Source organism: Salarias fasciatus, unplaced genomic scaffold, assembly GCF_902148845.1.
Source record: "Salarias fasciatus unplaced genomic scaffold, fSalaFa1.1, whole genome shotgun sequence".
In the NCBI taxonomy this organism is placed as follows: domain Eukaryota; kingdom Metazoa; phylum Chordata; class Actinopteri; order Blenniiformes; family Blenniidae; genus Salarias; species Salarias fasciatus.
Genome location: NW_021941389.1, coordinates 387,193 through 406,612, shown reverse-complemented (window position 1 = coordinate 406,612; position 19,420 = coordinate 387,193). Strand labels below are relative to the sequence as shown.

General features: G+C 49.2%; 1 protein-coding gene across 1 annotated transcript in view; it reads right to left on the bottom strand.

The window, feature by feature from the left end:
* cubn (cubilin (intrinsic factor-cobalamin receptor)) overlaps nt 1–19,420 on the bottom strand; it is a 149,550-nt gene that overhangs the window by 114,194 nt on the left and 15,936 nt on the right. The window contains 7 exon segments of the mRNA XM_030087572.1: nt 217–348; nt 2,240–2,408; nt 3,082–3,208; nt 3,354–3,457; nt 9,330–9,431; nt 9,533–9,571; nt 9,747–9,842. Of these exon segments, the coding sequence (XP_029943432.1) occupies nt 217–348; nt 2,240–2,408; nt 3,082–3,208; nt 3,354–3,457; nt 9,330–9,431; nt 9,533–9,571; nt 9,747–9,842 (769 nt within the window).

Here is a 19,420-nt window from a genome sequence, read left to right as displayed (position 1 = left end):
GCTGTCTCTCTCCCAACATTAAGAATGATAGAAGGAAATTCAGGATAGAGAGAAAGACGTCTTACCAAGCCTTTATGAAAACAGAATGGAATACCAGAACTAGACGAGCCTGAAAAGAGTCCACCGTTGTAATGAAGCCGAGCTAAAGCAGCTCGGCGAAGACTTTGAGATGAACGGTTCTTCACACTGTTCATGAGCAGACCCATCAAGTCGTACCTGGAGGACATGAGCCACAGTGGAAAGAGCCCATGGTGTTCAGACACTGGACCATCGGTGTAGTGGAGCAGCCGCCGTTGTTGGTGGAACACTCGTTGACATCCTGGCAGCTGTAGCCATCACCCTGCCAGCCTGGGAACACCGGGAGAAACACTGCTCACACCATGGAAACATCCTGATTTAAACTCTCACTTTGATTCACATCAGCATGGCTTTAGCTGACTGAATCCTCTGTGACTTTTTTTAAAAGCGACGTTGGTGTTCTCAGGAGTCTGAGACAAGTCTGAGAGGATTGGCCATGGATTCTTTACTGAATATGATAGTACCAGTTGACATCACTGAGCAAATACTGAACTTTTTTTTTCTATTTTCTGAGACACAGCCAAAGAGCGAGCATAAAGTGTAGGACTTCCACCTCACACACAGCCTGATATCTTCTAAGACCCATTCATTAGCAGATGTGCTGCATCTACTCTATTTAAAACCCCACTCCAATCCCTGCTGCAGCTATTCTACAGCATTCTCAGGAGGGTTCAAATGGTGAAGATAAAGTTTTTAGCCAAAATCAATAAACTTGTGCCATTTTCCAGGCTCTGTATCTGCAAAACACCAGAGCTCATTAGCAATTCGCCTCTGGGCTGTGGGCGGAGTCAGTGCTGCTCCGCCCATTCCCACTCACCACAGGCAGTGCCGTTACTTCATGAGTGTCAAGGCTGTGGGTGGACAGTCCCACAGTGTCCAGACTGAAGGCGTTATGCTGCTTCTTCTCCGCTCAGTCACTAGTGCACACTGACACGACTGGCTGCTAGCTGCAGCGCAGCCGCAGTGTCTGCTGGCCAGACTGTGGCTGCTAACAAGCCTTGTTGCTGTGGCTGTGGCCATGGGCGTGGCCCTGGCCCTGGCCGTAGCCCTGGCTGTGGCCGTGGCCGTAGCCCTGGCTGTGGCCGTGGCCGTAGCCCTGGCCGTAGCCCTGGCCGTGGCTGAGGCCGTGGCCGTGGCTGAGGCCGTGGCCGTGGCCGAGGCCGTAGGCCTGGCCGTGGCTGAGGCCGTGGCCGTGGCTGAGGCCGTGGCCGTGGCCGTGGCTGCACCGGCACAGCCACAAGCCGGGGCTTCTCTCCACGGACCTCCAAACAGAGCTGTGACACTACGCCCTCTGCTGCTTCAGCAGACAAAGCATCTGTTGGAGTGGGCGAAGCGGAGTGGGCGGGGCTCAGCTCGTGGCGCCCAGTGATGTAACAAGTCCAGTCTTTTTGATTCTGGATTTTGTGGTTGGATTGTTGTTCACAGCGATTTTAATGCAGAACTACTCAAAATGCAGTTTTGAGCATAGTTTTCTCAACACATGTCCTGTAGGAAAATGCTACCAACACGTGAACAACATGAAAAACATGATCTTCATTGGAGCGGGTCTTTAAAGATTGAATTGTATTGAAAGAACTCCAAATTCACTGAAGCCTGGTCGATGCGTCCCATGTCCGCCGGTGTGGCGCGTTGTGCATGCTAACTTTGAAAAGTGACTGTCTGAAGCCATCAGGCTGTAGCTCCGCCTACAAAGACTTCCAGTGAGACGCTGGTGGACGGAGACAGCAGACTCTGGCAGAGGGTAGAGAAGGCCTGCAGACTGAAGTGAAAGTATCGAATCGCTCGGGCGCCGCCCCCGTGATTCAGAATCAGAAATAAAGGCTTAATAAACTCTACTAAGTACTAAATGAAAATAGATAATGTATGTGCTTCATTTTATATCATTAATCTGTCATAAAAGAGCCATGAAACACCCTGGAGTGGCGGAAAAGCTCCCTGAGGATGCGAAGACCAGTGTGCATGCATGGAACGTGCACCATGTTAGCCCAAAATGTAGCATGAGAGGCGCCTTCGGAAAACAGGATCCAGGCTCAGCTGGCACAGCAGTGTCAGCAGGGATGTGCTGCAGTGACAGTGAGTGGCGGTCTGCTGGTCCGGTCCTGAGCCCGGGGCCTCTTTCATCCAGAGACTGCACTGACGGCTGTTCGTGACGGAGTCTTACCGGCTGGACAGCTTCCACAGTGGAAAGAGCCCTGGGTGTTGTAGCAGGAGACCATGGGGTTGGTGGAACAAGGCTTGTTGGGGAGGTTACACTCATTCACGTCAGCTGCACAGGCGGGGCTGTCCTCCGCCGCCTCCCAGCCACTCTCACAGATACACCGGTACTTCGGCTGTGGAGTCCAGAGAGGCACTGTGAGGAAAGCTGTGAGACTCCAGCAGACACCTGTCCATCTGTCCGTCAGTCTGTCAGTCCATCCATCCATCCATCCATCCATCCATCCATCCATCATCCATCTATTTGTGAGATGAACGACTGAAAACAGATCAACTGAATCTTCCAACTCTTCCTATTGGCTCCGCCTGACTCTTCATTGATTCCTCCACGTTGCTCTTTCTGCTCACTCCTTTAACTTTCTACCAACTCATTCAGTTTACTCCTTCTTGACACCGACTGACTCCTTCTACTGACTCCTCCTTTCTTTGACTCCTTCTCCTGATCACCTGGCTCCTGACTCCCAGGCTCAGTTTTCTTCTAGTTACTCCTTCTGCTGCGTCTTGATGACTCCTTCCATTGAACCTGACTCGACCTATGGACTCCTGTCACTGACTTACTCCTTTTATCGTCTCCTTCTACCGTGTCCTGCTTCGAGCCCAATATGCTTCTTGATTTGTCAGGTTTCCATCATCAGATATACCAAACAACAAACAAGAATCATCACGAGAGACAAAAACAGTTTGATTTTCACAGCTACATTAGGCGTCTGTGTCCTGGAGCAGCCTGACAGTCGTCCCACAGCCGAGGGTAAAACATGTATTCCTGAAGCGTTCCAGGTGGATGAGTACCTGTCCTGCAACCACACGATCTGCATCGATACATATGCCGTGAGCACACAAGTCCTGCTCTGCATTCCTGCAGTCATCATAGCGGTCAGTGCAGAGGCTCCCGGACCACTCTGGAGAACAGGTACAACTGCAGACAAAACAGGGAGCAAAAGACAGAATGAACAGGCGCTCCGGTGGTCCCACTGCCATCGCGGTGTACAGGTCCAACTGCAATCAATGCAACTTCTCCATTCTAACGGTTGACAGCTTGGTGGCCCGGGGTCTGAACTCACATGAAGGATCCGGGGGTGTTGGTGCAGGACGCTCCGTTCTGACAGCCCTGCAGCGTCCCAGCATGCACCTCACACTCATTCACATCTGATGCACAGTTTGGGCCCTGCACACACACACGTGCACACGCACGCACGCACGCACGCACGCACACACACACACACACACACACACACACACACACACACACACACACACACACACACACACACACGCACACAGACACACACACACGCACAGACACACACACACACACACGCACACAGACACACACACACACAGACACACACACACACACACACACACACACAGGCACACAGACACACACACACACAGAAAAACATGAAAGAAAATGCTTCAGTCCAGCTGAGTGACACAGTTATACCTGCACTGTTAAAATGTTAGAATGAGTCTCTACCTCCACGACCATTCAAGTCCTGAATCATCAAAAACAAGAAAAGCTGATTGGAAAAACGACTCAAATGTTTGCTAACCAAAGGCACACTGACATTCAAAAACATTTTGCACAGAGGATGTTTTGTAACACATACTTACATTGATGTAACTGTTAAAATGCACTGAAAAGGACCGTCTCTGTGACACTCCCTTTTAATCTGCAATAATCAATCATTTCAATTTCTTTTTAAGTGTGATTTTAACTTACTGTTTGTTTTTCTTTCAGTTTCCCTCCCTTCTACCTGCACCTTGTAGCGGTTTGGGTAAAACAGTGTGAACTATGCACCGTTCTCCGTCCTTTCTGACAAACACTCGAACATTTGACGTTTACGATGTTGGAGATGATCTTTATTATTATTATTATTATTAATTTTATTATTATTATTATTATTATTATTTCTTTCCTGTTCTCTATGTGCAGCTTGTGGGCAGAATGAGACCTGGGACATGTCGGAGGTAGAGGTCTGTTCTGAATGGTGATGATCATAAAGTGCCGCATGCTACTAAAAAGGCATATATATTCTGTTGTTGAATATGCTCACAGTGCTACTGCTGTTTGTTTTTCTGTTTGCAACTTGTGGTGGTGCTGCAGTGGCCTGAAACTCTGAATTTTCTTTACGTAAGCTCCTCATCCAGTTAGGGACTCATCAGGAAGGTTAATCTGCTTTTCTTTCTACGTGACACCTTCCTCACTCCGTTTCGATGGTACTAGGGATGCACATTTTCTATTTTTTTTATGACCGATAACCGACGCCCTTTAACTGGATTTATTAATAACCATTAACCAATAAGATTTAAGGCCCGTCCATGCTTCACATGTCCGCGTGGGTGTGCGTTGTGCATGCGTGACGTAAAAATGGTCATGAATTCCTGTCCACTAGGGTCAAAATTACACATATATATACCAGGACAAAGCGAGGGTGACGTATAATAAACAAAACAAAATGAGAGACAATGACCATCCAGAGAGAAGAGTGACCGTAACAATTAGTACCAGGGAGGTCAGCGCAGTGATGGACTGTGGCCTCCACTGCTGTTTAAAAGTCTGATGGCGGTGGGTACAAAGGAGCGCCTGAAGCGCTCAGTTCTGCTTCTGGGTGGGAGGATGCGCTGGCTGAATGAGCTGCTCATGTCCCACAGCTCGTCATGCAGAGGGTTGGAGGGGTTGTCCATGATCGCCCTGATTTTGTCCCTAATCCTCCTCTCTGCCACGGTCTCCAGAGTACGCTGTGAAATATTAATGCAAAATGACCAGATTGAGTTGTTTATGAGAAGATTGCTAAGACGGAACTACTTACTAAACATGGCGTCTGGGCGTAGTGATTTCAAAAGAAAAAGTAGTTCCCAGTATTCACCTCAGTGTCGTAACACTACAATATTATTTGTTGGTGTTCCACAGCGTAGTGAATGTGTGGATTATAACGTGTCCACCAAAGTGTTTTGGGGTTGTTGGATTGTGTATTTGATGAGTTTGACGAGGGGGAACAAAAATACCATCCACTTCCATTGTGTCCGTCCTGAAAACCTTCCCCGACTCGCCTCTGAATAAACAACAGCTCGCCCTCACAGAAACAGTAAGTATGCTGTTCAAATGACTAAGGAACTGCGCTAAATGGGCCAATTTGCCAAAATGTTGAAGTATCGCTTTAAGCCTGTTGACCTCACCAGTCTTGATGGCCCCCACCAGCACACCACAGCAAAGAGGAGTGCGCTGGCCACCACAGACTGGTAGAAGGTCTTCAGGAGCCTGCTGCAGACGCCAAACGACCTGAGTCTCCTCAGGAAGAACAGCCTGCTCTGTCCCTTCCTGAAGAGGGCATCTGTGTTGTGGGACCAGTCCAGTTTATTGTTAATGTGGACCCCAAGGTATTGATATGAGTCCACCCTCTCCATTTCCTCCCCCTGGATGATGATGGGGACAGGGGACCTCCTGCTCCTCCGGTAGTCGGGGTGCAGTCGCATCTCCAGCAGCTTCTCCCCCAGGTAGCTGTAGTCATTGAGAGTGCTGGGGCGTCCTTTCTTAGGTACCGGGATAATGCAGGAGGTCTTCCACAGGTTGGGCACCTTCATCAACCTCAGGGAGAGGTTAAAGAGGTGCTGAAAGACTCCAGCAAGCTGTCCGGCACAAGCCCTGAGGACCCTGGGGCCGATGTTGTCCGGCCCACTGGCTTTGTTAATGCACAGTTTGGAGAGCTCCCTCTGTACCTGGCTGGACTTGAGTGTGAGGCAGGGAGAGAGGGAGGGGGGAGGTGTCTGGGTGAGTTCAGTTTCCAAGGTGAGTGGGTGGAGGGGTGGGGGTGAACTGCCTCTTGGAGCAGCTTGACAGCTGAGGGGGTGGGGGGGGGGGGGGGGGGGGTGAAGATGAGTCCATGATGGGAGAAAGGGCAAGGTCTCCAGTCGAGGTGTGAGTGGGCGTTGGGGTGGAGTGCAAAGACCCAGATCCACTCTCTGAGCTCACAGAGGTGCGGTTAGTGTTGAATCTATTGAAAAATAGATTCAGTTCAGAAGCAAACTCTGGGTCTCCTTGGGTTCTGTGTGCAGGTTTGTTGAAGCCTGTCATCTGCTTCATGCCACTCCACAGCTCTCTGGAGTTCTCATCTTGGCTTCAATCTTCTCCCTGTAGATGTTCTTGGCCTCTCTCAGTTTCCGTCTAAGTTCTTTCTGAACAGCCCTCAGTTCATCCCAGGCCTTAGCCATGAAGACCCTCTTCTTCCTGTTAAGGAGGCCTTTCAAGTCCTCATTGATCCATGGCTTGTTGTTTGAGAAGCAGCGGATCTTTTCGGTCTGGACAATGTTGTCTTCACAGAAGCGGATGTAGTCTGTGATACAGTGAGAGAGGCCTTCAATGTCCTCACCATGTCCTCTTTAAAAAGGTCCCAGTCTGTGACATTGAAGCACTCCTGCAGCGCCTCCTCTGTGTCCTCAGACCAAACCTTTAATCTTGATGGTGGCTGCCTGCTGTTCCACCAGCGGCCTGTAGGTGATGCCAAGGTGAATCAGGTTGTGGTCAGATACCCCCAGAGGAGGGAGAGAAGAAGAGCTGTATGCTCCCTTCACATTAGCATACAGGAGGTCCAGGATCTTATTCCCTCTCGTAGCACAGTCCACGTATGGTGTGAAGGTTGTCAGGACAGGAGAGAGAGAGTCGTGATTGAAGTCCCCACTGATCAGAATGAAGGCGCTGGGGTGTCGGGTTTGGAGTCCCGAGATCGCAGCGTGGATGACATCCCAGGCGCCGGACGCTGCAGCTGACGGCGGAACGTAAACAGCCACAGCGATGGTATGTGAAAACTCCCGCGGTAAGTAATACGGACGTAATCCCACCGCTAAAAGTTCCACATCAGGGGTGCAGATGGTCTCCTTCACAGTCACATGTCCGGGACAACACCACTTAGAGTTCACGTATACCGCAAGACCCCCTCCCCTCTTCTTACCGCTCTGTGACCCCCGGTCCGCTCTGGCCAGCGTGAAGCCAGTCAGGTCGACCACACTGTCTGGCGTTGTCCCCTGCAGCCATGTCTCTGTGAGGATGAGCAGGCTGCTCTCCCTGTAGATCCTCTGACTGTTCACTAACGCCGCCAGCTCGTCAGGTTTGTTGGCGTTCCTCACGTTCCCCATAATAATCGATGGGAGAAAAGGTTTAAATCTCCTGTCCCTCTTGATCCTCTCTCTGATTTTGGAGCCGGCTTTCTTCCCTCTGTGGGTAGCCCTCCAGATCTCCTCAGGTATGCGTGCAGAGGGGCAACCGGCTCCATTACGGTGCTGCAGGAGTTCCTTGCGTGTGTACGTGAGCATTGAAAACAAAGAGAAGCTACGCTATGATAAGCGAAACTTCACCAGAAGTAACACAACTAAAACGTTGTGGAATTAGGGTCAGCTGAGTCCAAAAATAAATTAAGATAATGAACTATAAAAGGGCAAAAAATACACCAAAACACGAAAGTTGTGTAGGAGCTGCTGCAACAGGCTGCCGTCTGCCAGCGCCCGGAAGAAGTAGTACTGCAAAATGTCTCTTTGGTCATGACGGTAAAAGGGACGGCAGACGGAGCTCCAGCCTGATGGCTCCACACAAAGACACCCAGAGAGTGAAAAACTCGTGAACAGAGAGGGCAGACTCTGTCTGGAGGGAGGAGAAGGTCTGCCGACAGAAGTGAAAGTATTTAATTGCTCGGGCGATTAAATTTTAATACTAAATGATAATGTACTGACAACGTATGTGCTTAATTTAATAGGTAAGTCAGCTCCAATCTGCTGCAGCGTGAAGCAGCGTCTCTGTATCTGATGTCTGTGGTGACAACAGGCCGGATGAGGAGCAGAGAGGAACCAGGAGGCTGAGCCGTTCTGTTCTTCCTGAAGGTCCAGGTGATTCTCTTCTGTTACTGACCGGCAGGACCTGCTGCTCCCGGAGTCTGTTACTGATGCATGAGATCAATCAGTCTGTGGTGAAAAATGTTTATAAAAACTGGAAATGTAGCTGGTTGATTATTACTAAATGATGCTCATTCAGGTCAAAATGTCCTTCAGCCTGTTTTCTGAGCCTGCAGAATGTTTGAGGCTCTGTGGAGATTGTGCTGGACAGGATTGGATTTTGATCTGGACTCTGGTAACAACAGTAAACATGCGTTAACATAAAGCCAGTATATTTGTCCACTCCCATGTCGATGAGAGGATTAAGAACTTGAACATTTTCCATTTAAAGCTCGTGTCCAGAGTTGCCGTTTGTTTCCAGTGTATGTATCATTTTTCAACAGAGCTTAAATGTGTCAGTCTGGTTCGATACTACAACATAATATTAGCATAAAGCAATATAAAAATGTATTTATGAGTCCCGCCTTCGTCTCATAGACCCCCATGTTATCCGAAAAAGCGCCGGTCAGCTTCAGCCAATAGATTTCAGGCTTCCGCCTTGTCGTGTTGTCAATCAAAGTGTGGAGCAGCCAGAGAGCACGGCCGCTCGCCCAGCAGAGGAGAGTTAGCTCTGCAGCAGATATATCCACTGTCTGCTGAACATCCACCGTAAACAGCTCAACATGGAGGATGCTGTAGGACTCAGAGGCTCTCATTTTCACCCGACGGATAGTAGCGTGCACAATTAAAGGGGCGTGGCTTGGTCGCTCATGAAAGCAGAGGGAGGGGAACCTGGAGACGTTGGATTAAAAAAAAACCTCTCTCTTTCAAAACTCTGAACACGAGCTTTAATGTACATTTAGAGTAGATAAAAAAATGTGCGATTCTGGGTTCGATTTTAAAGTTTTGCTTTTTGGTGGAGGTCTGCGCCCTCTGAGTGCTTTTCTCATTGAACTATAGGTTTTGGGGTATTAGAAGATAAACAGCTAAAATGTAACATCAGTTTAAGGGCATGGTGATTAAGGCTTCATTTCACCTGACGACACCGGCCTGTGTGTGTTCGGTTGATATGGGTCCTGTGTGGAAGCCACTTCTGAAAAAGCAGGTGTGTTTTTCCTCTGGAGGAACACTTCAGACAGACGGAGGTGTCATGACCTCTGAACAAAGACACTCACGGCCCAGCTGTGTGGACAGATGCAGTGGTACGAGTTGAGTGTGTTGAGACAGGTTCCTCCGTTCTGACATGGGTTACTGCTGCAGGACACCTTCTGGACCGTCTGTTCACAACACACACACACACACACACACACACACACACACACACACCATCAGTTCTGCTCTGTGAGCCATGACAGCCGACCAAACTCCGACGTCTCACCGATTCCAGAGTGGCCACTTTGCTCTCCAGAGTCGACACCTGCAAGAAGACGCACCAGGTATTATTGATTTTCAATGAAAGTAAAGACTCTGAAGACTTTAATTCTCTGCTGCGTCCAATGAGAAGAAAATCAAAAGAAGTACATAAAGAATAAGACAGAGTGAGGAAAGTAACATGGATAGAAAGCTGGTTTTAAAGACACATGCTGTGGTACCTTGGCTTCCAGCTGCTGTAGCTTGGTGGTGATTTCAGGGGGGACGGCTCCTCCATGCGTTTTAATGTGATCAATGTCGTCTTTGTTGGTTTTGATCTGAAACAGACATTCGTTTCAGAATCAGCAGAGAACTTTGCTGACTCAGTGCAGTTCCTCATCATTTCCGTCTTTTCTAACGGGAGTGTTTGTCCATCAGTGTCTGTTGTTCTTTACGTCCACTGCTTTGTTTTCAGTATAAAACACCCTGCATGTTTAGAAGATCATCATCATCTGAACCAAATATGTATTATTATGAGTGAAGTTTCACTTGTCACCAATTCAATTCAATTCAACTTTATTTATAAAGCACCAATTACAACACAGTCATTCCCAGACACTTTTACAGAGCAGACCCAACAGATCCACATGAACAAGCATAAGCGACTTAGGAGTAGAACCCTGCAGAACCAGGCTCAGAGGAGGAGAACCCTGCAGAACTAGGCTCAGAGGAGAACCCTGCAGAACCAGGCTCAGAGGAGGAGAACCCTGCAGAACCAGGCTCAGAGGAGAACCCTGCAGAACCAGGCTCAGAGGAGAACCCTGCAGAACCAGGCTCAGAGGAGGAGAACCCTGCAGAACCAGGCCCAGAGGAGAACCCTGCAGAACCAGGCTCAGAGGAGAACCCTGCAGAACCAGGCTCAGAGGAGGAGAACCCTGCAGAACCAGGCTCAGAGGAGAATCCTGCAGAACCAGGCTCAGAGGAGGAGAACCCTGCAGAACCAGGCTCAGAGGAGAACCCTGCAGAACCAGGCTCAGAGTAGAACCCCGCAGAACCAGGCTCAGAGGAGAAACCTGCAGAACCAGGCTCAGAGGAGGAGAACCCTGCAGAACCAGGCTCAGAGGAGAAACCTGCAGAACCAGGCTCAGAGTAGAACCCTGCAGAACCAGGCTCAGAGGAGGAGAACCCTGCAGAACCAGGCTCAGAGGAGAATCCTGCAGAACCAGGCTCAGAGGAGGAGAACCCTGCAGAACCAGGCTCAGAGGAGAACCCTGCAGAACCAGGCTCAGAGGAGAACCCTGCAGAACCAGGCTCAGAGGAGGAGAACCCTGCAGAACCAGGCTCAGAGGAGAATCCTGCAGAACCAGGCTCAGAGGAGGAGAACCCTGCAGAACCAGGCTCAGAGGAGAACCCTGCAGAACCAGGCTCAGAGTAGAACCCCGCAGAACCAGGCTCAGAGGAGAAACCTGCAGAACCAGGCTCAGAGGAGGAGAACCCTGCAGAACCAGGCTCAGAGGAGAAACCTGCAGAACCAGGCTCAGAGGAGGAGAACCCTGCAGAACCAGGCTCAGAGGAGGAGAACCCTGCAGAACCAGGCTCAGAGGAGAATCCTGCAGAACCAGGCTCAGAGGAGGAGAACCCTGCAGAACCAGGCTCAGAGGAGAACCCTGTAGAACCAGGCTCAGAGGAGAAACCTGCAGAACCAGGCTAAGAGGAGGAGAACCCTGTAGAACCAGGCTCAGAGGAGGAGAACCCTGCAGAACCAGGCTCAGAGGAGGAGAACCCTGCAGAACCAGGCTCAGAGGAGAACCCTGCAGAACCAGGCTCAGAGGAGGAGAACCCTGCAGAACCAGGCTCAGAGGAGAACCCTGTAGAACCAGGCTCAGAGGAGAAACCTGCAGAACCAGGCTCAGAGGAGGAGAACCCTGTAGAACCAGGCTCAGAGGAGGAGAACCCTGCAGAACCAGGCTCAGAGGAGGAGAACCCTGCAGAACCAGGCTCAGAGGAGAACCCTGCAGAACCAGGCTCAGAGGAGAACCCTGCAGAACCAGGCTCAGAGGAGGAGAAACCTGCAGAACCAGGCTCAGAGGAGGAGAACCCTGCAGAACCAGGCTCAGAGTAGAACCCCGCAGAACCAGGCTCAGAGGAGAAACCTGCAGAACCAGGCTCAGAGGAGGAGAACCCTGCAGAACCAGGCTCAGAGGAGAAACCTGCAGAACCAGGCTCAGAGGAGGAGAACCCTGCAGAACCAGGCTCAGAGGAGGAGAACCCTGCAGAACCAGGCTCAGAGCAGAACCCTGCAGAACCAGGCTCAGAGGAGAAACCTGCAGAACCAGGCTCAGAGGAGAACCCTGCAGAACCAGGCTCAGAGGAGAAACCTGCAGAACCAGGCTCAGAGGAGGAGAACCCTGCAGAACCAGGCTCAGAGGAGGAGAACCCTGCAGAACCAGGCTCAGAGTAGAACCCTGCAGAACCAGGCTCAGAGTTGGAAGCTTTCTGCTATTCCGGTTGGGGTGAGGGGACAGAGAAAGGAGATTGGACAGACAATTTCTTGTCTCTGCAGACATTTCATGTATAAACAGAGAGAACATAGGCTGCAAGAGGAACAATCATCAATGACATGTAGTACTAGTTTGTTAAGGATCCTTTTAACTTTACCAGGTCTTTACTGGAAGAAGCAAAATCTGGGGACCTCATTAGTCCCAAGGAGGAAGTGGAGGCCTACCTCAAGGAGACGTACAGTGATCCAAACAGCAACCTCTCACTGGAGGAGAATATCAACATCGGCCTGGCACAACCTCCTAACACCATGTTCAACACCACTGAACCAACCTGGAAGGAAATCCAGGTGGTGGTTAAAAAGGTGCGTGCTGCCTCAGCCCCAGGTCCAAGTGGCCTTCCTTACAAGGTGTATAAGAGGTGTCCAAAGCTTCTTCGGCACCTGTGGAAGCTGCTCAAGAGGATCTGGAAGAAAGGTGCTGTTCCGACCTTCTGGCAGAAAGCAGAAGGTTGCTTCGTCCCCAAAGAGGAGGCTTCAGCGAGCATCAGCCAATTTAGAACTATTTCCTTACTCAGCACTCAGCACAATGCAAAATCTTCTTCTCAGTGGTGGCAAAGAGAATGTCCGCATACATGATCAAAAATGGATATGTGAACACCTCTGTTCAAAAGGGGGGTATGCTAGGTTTCTCTGGATGCCTGGAACACACTGAAGTCCTGAGTCAGATGATTCGAGAGGCCCGTAGGAACAAAGGGGACTTGACTGTTGTCTGGCTGGATCTAGCAAACGCCTTTGGGACCATCCCCCACGATCTAATCCGGACAGCTCTAACACACTACCACATCCCAGACCACATCAGGTGTATGGTCAACACTTATTTGAATGGAATCAAGCTTCGTTTTAAGACAAAGGTCTACATCACACAGTGGCAGCATCTTGGAAGAGGGATTGTTACAGGATGCACTGTGTCCCCCATCTTGTTTGTGATGGGCATGAATTTTCTGATTCAGGCAGGAGAAAAGGAAACCAGGGGACCCTTGATGGACTCAGGGATCCCGCAACCGCCTATCAGAGGTTACATGGATGACCTCACGATTACAACTGCATCCCATGGGTCTTGTCAAAGCTTGAAGAGATGGCCACATGGGCACGAATGACATTCAAGCCGAAGAAATCAAGGTGCTTGATAATCAGAAAGGGTAACATTTCCTTCAAATATAGCCTTTCCATCCAAGGTGAGACCATTCCCTCCATCAAGAACAATCCCATCAAGTATCTTGGCAAATGGTATGATGAATCTTTAACGGACCATAACAATGTTTGCACCACTGAGAAGCAAGTGTCGACCTGGCTGGAGAAGATCGAGAAAGCATGTCTTCCAGGGAAGTTCAAAGCGTGGCTATATCAACATGGCCTGCTTCCCAGACTGATGTGGCTACTGACTGTTTACGAGATCCCACTTTCAGGAGTGGAGCGTAAAATCAACTCACATCTCAGAAAATGGCTGGGAATTTCACCTAGCTTCACGTCAGTAGGCCTGTACATCAGATCCGGACAACTACAACTGCCCCTCTCTTCTCTGGTTGAGGAATTTCAAGTAGCTAAATGCAGGGTGGCACTGACTTTCAGAGACTCAAAGGACAACAGTGTCAGTGAGGTCGGGACAACAAGGTTGGGACGAAAGTGGGCAGCCTCTGCCTCTCTGGCCCAGGCTGAGCGGAGCCTCAGGCTCAAGGATATCGTTGGATGACCCTGCATAGGGCGCCAAGGCTTAGGAATGACCCATTTTCAAACCTGGGGATCAGCTAACGCTACAGAAAGAAGAGTCATGCTCCAGGCAGAAGTAAGAAACCTAGCAGAGGAGCAAAGGAAGGCTAGAATGGTGAAGCTAGGATTGCAGGGAGCCTGGAGAAAGTGGGACCTCCCTAAAAGTAAAGTGACCTGGAGCGACCTCTGGAGGCCAGAGCCCTACCGCATTTCCTTTCTGCTAAGGTCTGCCTATGACACCCTTCCATCTCCAGTGAACCTTCATAGATTGGGCTTGAAGGATGATCCATCGTGCAAGCTCTGCGGGCAGAGAGGAACCATGGCGCACATCTTGACAGGGTGCACGACAGCACGAGCCCAGGGCAGATACAGATGGCACCATGACAAAGTCCTGGCCATGCTCGCTGACATCTTAGAGCAGGAAAGAACCAGGAAATGTCCATGTAAGATCAAGCCATTCCCTGGAATAGAATTCGTCAAGGAGGGAACGAAGCTTCCCGGGCCCAGAAAACCAAGGGCAGGCATCCTGCAGACAGCCCAAGCATGGGAGCTCAGAGTCGCCCTGAAGAGAAGGCGTCAGTTTCCGGATTTTGTCCACACAACCCTCAGGCCTGATGCAGTACTTTTCTCCACTGTAGGAAAGAAGATCGTCCTATTGGAGCTTACTGTCCCTTGGGAGGAGGGGTGTGAAGAGGCATTTGAAAGAAAGTCTGATCACTAAAGTGACTTGGTGCAGGATTGCAAAGACAAAGGCTGGCAGACGTGGCTTTACACTGTTGAGGTGGGCTGCAGAGGTTTCCCTGCCCAGTCTGTCTGGAAGTTGCTGACTGCTGTGGGAATGATAGGAATTGAGAAAGAAAGCGGTACGAAGACTCGGGGAGGCAGCAGAGAGAGCCTCCTGTTGGATATGGAATAGAAGGGAGGAACTGAGCTGGCAGCCAGGGGGAAGTGAGTAGTGGCTGGCCACCACTGCTGACCCGCCAACAGGAGAGTGTTATGGTTCAGGGTCGAAACACTTGAGGATCGTCGGTAACCATCTGATGACACAACCCCCTGGCTAAAAGCTCAAGTCATTGTAAGATGACTGAAGGAGAAGCAACCTCGGATGTATGATACCACTAGAATGAAATTATGTTGAAACAAGAGAAAGGAGCAGAACTGAGAGCCGGTTCCACATGGCAGAAGCCTGGGGTTAAGTAAACGCTCACCCCTTCATGCACACTGGATGCAGTCCGGCTCCGGTCCGGTATACCACAGCACAGTGATTCACACCACCTGCGGTGTCTCCGCAGCCCGCTGAAGAAGGTTGCCAGATCTGTCGTTGTCCCCCTTAAACAGTTTGAAACCCGTTTTACTTAATAGAAAGCAGCCCAGACCGCCATCTCGGTTGAAAATGCACGTTAAGACCATATTCGTATGATAAAAACACGTCATAAACACACAATCACTTCATCAACCCGTCCGACGTGTTCAAAAAAGAAGCTTGATTTGACAGAAACCCACACAATCTGGCCACGCGGAGCTGCTCCGGTCACAGAGCTGTTTTGAGCCATTTTGGAGTCATTTGACTTTTCAGCAGTGATGAAGTACAAAAGCGTTCACTCTTCTAAAGCGTATAATGACTACATGACGTTGTTTGTTCTGTATTCTACCAGAAGAAGTAAAAAAAAAAAAAATAGAATAATACGGCAAAAAAACGACACAGATTTTATTTTGAAGTCACTTATTTTGGAACACATATCGCGTTTCCTTCCGGGCACCCAACTTGCTCCTGTCTGGATTGGCGCGGTAGGGCTGCGGGTCCGGAAAAATAGGATCTTTGTGGAAAGAGACCGGAGCTCCGCAGAGACTCCAGAGTCGGACCGCAGCCGGACCGCAGCCGGTGTGCATCACAGCATTGATTTTAATGACTACGGATTAGCTGCGGTGTCCGGACCGGAGCCGTTCCGGAGCCGAACCGCATCCAGTGTGCATCGGGGGTCACACCCATTGGGATTATCTCAATCAATCAATATATCAGCTGTTTCGATTGATGCCCAATTAGAAACTGATTGCACCCAGTGAGTCCAGGTTCTCTCATCAGATCAATGGATCAGCTGATTGATGTTCTGTTTGCATCCCTCAGTCACAGCTCTAGTCCACCTAAGAGTACCTCTTCTTCCAGGGTTCTGGTGTTCTGACTTTTTAATCTCCCATAGTGGAATGAACCATCAGTCCCAGAGAGAGAGAGAGAGAGAGAGAGAGAGAGAGAGAGAGAGAGAGAGAGAGAGAGAGAGAGAGAGAGAGAGAGAGAGAGGCTGAGCCAGTTAGCAAGCCCCTGGCTTAGAGCAACAACAAGAAAAAATGGTCCAGGAAAGCCTGAACCAGCCCTGACTGTAAGCTTTACTAAGCCTTGAGAGCAGAGACTGTCAGCTAGGGCTGCACGATTAACCGACAGCTCATCGAAATTGAGGTTTTAAAGGGGTTGTATCATGCAAAATTCACTTTTTGTATGTTTTAACCTTGTTACATAGTTATGTACTCACCAAAAACACCCCAAAGCATTTTTTTCCTCCGTGCCTGTGTGTTTGAGCTTTCCTCATGTTTCAGCTGCTCAGAGAGGCAGCCCCTCCCACATCCATGAAAACGCTCTGTTTCCCACGTTCACGTCACATGGAGAAGATGGCTCCCCTGAGCCCCCCCCCCGCAGGCCCTCGGCAATCAGCGTTGCTGCTTTTTTCTAACTCTGATTACGGAGATAAACTTTAACCATCGTCTGAAAGCAACAGTCAAGCAGGAGCAAGAGTCTGGAGGGTCTGAAGGGTCTGCGCTTGGTGAGTTTCTAACAGGAAAAGACGTTTTCGCGTGTCTTTGCGTGTAGAGAAGATAGAGATAAAGAGCTAAAGCTAACCAGCGTATTTGTTTTGAAGCGCTGATTGGTTGAAGCTGTCAGTCAAAGTCCACAGGGGGAGAGGCGGGATTTTCAGTGAAACAGAGCGTTTTCTCTTCCGGGTTTCAGAATTAGCCCCAGAAAATCTTTTATTTCACACAAAATTGACTTTTCCTTAGCGCCAAAAATAAACTATTACCATGTTAATGCCATTTCTAGGGTTTGGACTAGCTAAAAAAGCATGATACAGGTCCTTTAAAGTCCGAGTAAAGCAGAAATAAATTTGTGTTATGAGTTTGTCACACTGCATAAACAAGTGTCATTAACCAATGAGCCAAATTTGAATGATTAAAAAAAGTGCTCAGTATATAAAATAAGGTCTCAAAATCATGGAAAAACAAGCTCTTCTCTCTGCTGTGGGACGCTGGGGGCGTGTCAGCTAGCAGCGCTGGAGCCACGCCCACAGGAGGGGAGCCGCCTCCGTGTAGCTGTGACAGTGACATCTACAATGGAGGGATGCAAATTATCGAGTAATTCATTAATTGATAGTTGTTTCATCTTAACGATCGATTATCGATTAATTGATAAGCGCCAATTTTTCTGCAAAGCTGAATTTCCCTCTTAATCAATAGGTTCATTTCTACAAAACTGCTGTCTTTCTTATGAAAGAGAAAATGCAAATCATATTCCTTAACAAAACACTCACTCTTAACAGCAGGAAACAACACATTCACAAATGGAACAATGCAATAACAAGGCTAATTTAAGGCTACATGAAATAATTTTTAATTTTTTAATTTTTGTTAGAAGCAAAAAAAAAAGAACAAAAAGGAAGGTGACTTTAACTTAAAAATAAATTAGTGCAGTCTTTTATTTGGCAGTGTAATAAAACACATACATTCTGAAAAGAAATTAAGTCACATTTGGACCATTAGCACCATTTATAATCCCTCTTTACATTAAAAAAAACAGGCTGCCTGTAAACAACTAAAAACATTCCTGAGAATAATGGGTGTGCCCATAAACAAAACAGAAACATCCATGCCATGGTGATCCTCATTGCAAAGTGTGAGACTTATCTATTCTTGTTTAAAAATATGAGCACTTTGTTACCTCTCTAAACCCCCTGACCTTCTTCTATGTTCCCACGTGTGTCAAGGACATCTGGCGTCAAGCGCGCCCTCATGCGGGCTTGCAGGGATTACAGGTTCAAAACGCAATTAATTGCAAGTAATTTATTTTAATCGAGTAATTTCTTATCAACAATTAATCGATAGTTGATTAATCGGTAGTCGATTAATTGTTTCCATCCCTACTACAATGACAATGGAAGCTAGCGCGCTAACAGCCTCATGAGACGGACCCAGCCCGACCAGTTTGAGCCATCAGAGCCAGAAACTGACTCAGTCAGATGCTGAGAGTGCTCAGCCTCGTTCCTCACAGTCTCCATCAGAATGCTCATTTATTTGTTTTAATTGAACAGTGGGATTCCCCCGGTCCGCACCAGTTCTAGGCCAGCTGCTAGGCGTCAGCCGAGTCGACCCGCGGCTCCGGGCGGGGGAGCCGCGGGTCCGCAGCTGGGGAGATCTGCGGGAAGGGCCCGGCGCGTGTCCAGAGTCGCCGCCGCCGACCCGACCCCCTCCGAAACCGACCCACCTCCCGCAGCGGCGTCGGACACCGCCCCGCGGAGGAACCCCCGCGACCCCCAGGGAGGAGGCCTCCCGGACCCGGCCACACCTTGCGGTACGGTGGCGGGCCCGGGGTGAGCCAACACCCCCCGCCCCCCGTTAATGGAGGAATGGCTTTTATATGTTGTAAAGAACATTTATGACCTTTTTAGAAGAAACTGTTTAGAAGAAAATGGCTGATTTTGCTTTACTCGGACTTTAACTACTGCGATAACCAAACCGCACAGGGCTGAGGTTTATCGAGGCATTTGAGTGACAGACCTACGAGTTTGGTGGGGAAAAAAAAGTCTTCCTCTGTTATATGGAGGTATTTTGGATTTAAAGATGACGATGTAAACCAGAGCCAGGTGTTTTGCAGGTCGCGCTTGGCAAAAATTGGGACGAACCAAGGCAATACAAAGAACATGTTTCACCACCTAAAACAACACCACCGCTTGCTACACAAGTGTAAATTGTTGTATATTTTTATCCTATTTAAATGGTTACACTGTGATTTTATTACTCTGCCTTGTGACTGCGTAGGTGAGACGTCACTATAGCTAAACTAAGCTTTGATCTCTTTGTGATAATGAAAGAACCACACCCCTGAGGGACAACAGGTCTGAACCAGCCAAGATAAGGAGCTGACGCCCGGTCAGAAACCCACAGGAGGCAGTTCATCGTTTATTCAGGCTGCATTTTATGGGTGTAACCAGGTGTCAGTCTATTGTACCGGTCGCATGTGGCCTGCTCAGATGAGCTGGACTGTTGTTAAATGCCTCAAGCTAGGGTGTTGTAACCGCAGGACTGCAGATCTTAAAGGTGCTGTAGGCAGGATTCCGCATCTCCGCCATCTTGCTTAGGGTTACCTAAGCAAGATGGCGATTTGACCCATCTAAGATGGTGATTTGAAACCCAGCACAGCCAATCCTGTCCTGTTTTCTCTGACACCACGCCCTTACGCAAGTTAAGCCCCTCCCACAAGAACGTGCGACAAACGCCCCTCGACCAATCACGGTTAAAGCCTCATGGGCTCTTCTGGTCAAAGATACCTGGAGCTGTTGAGATTCCTTTTCAGCTCAGAACAGAGACAGATGGAAACGCTGCGCCCTC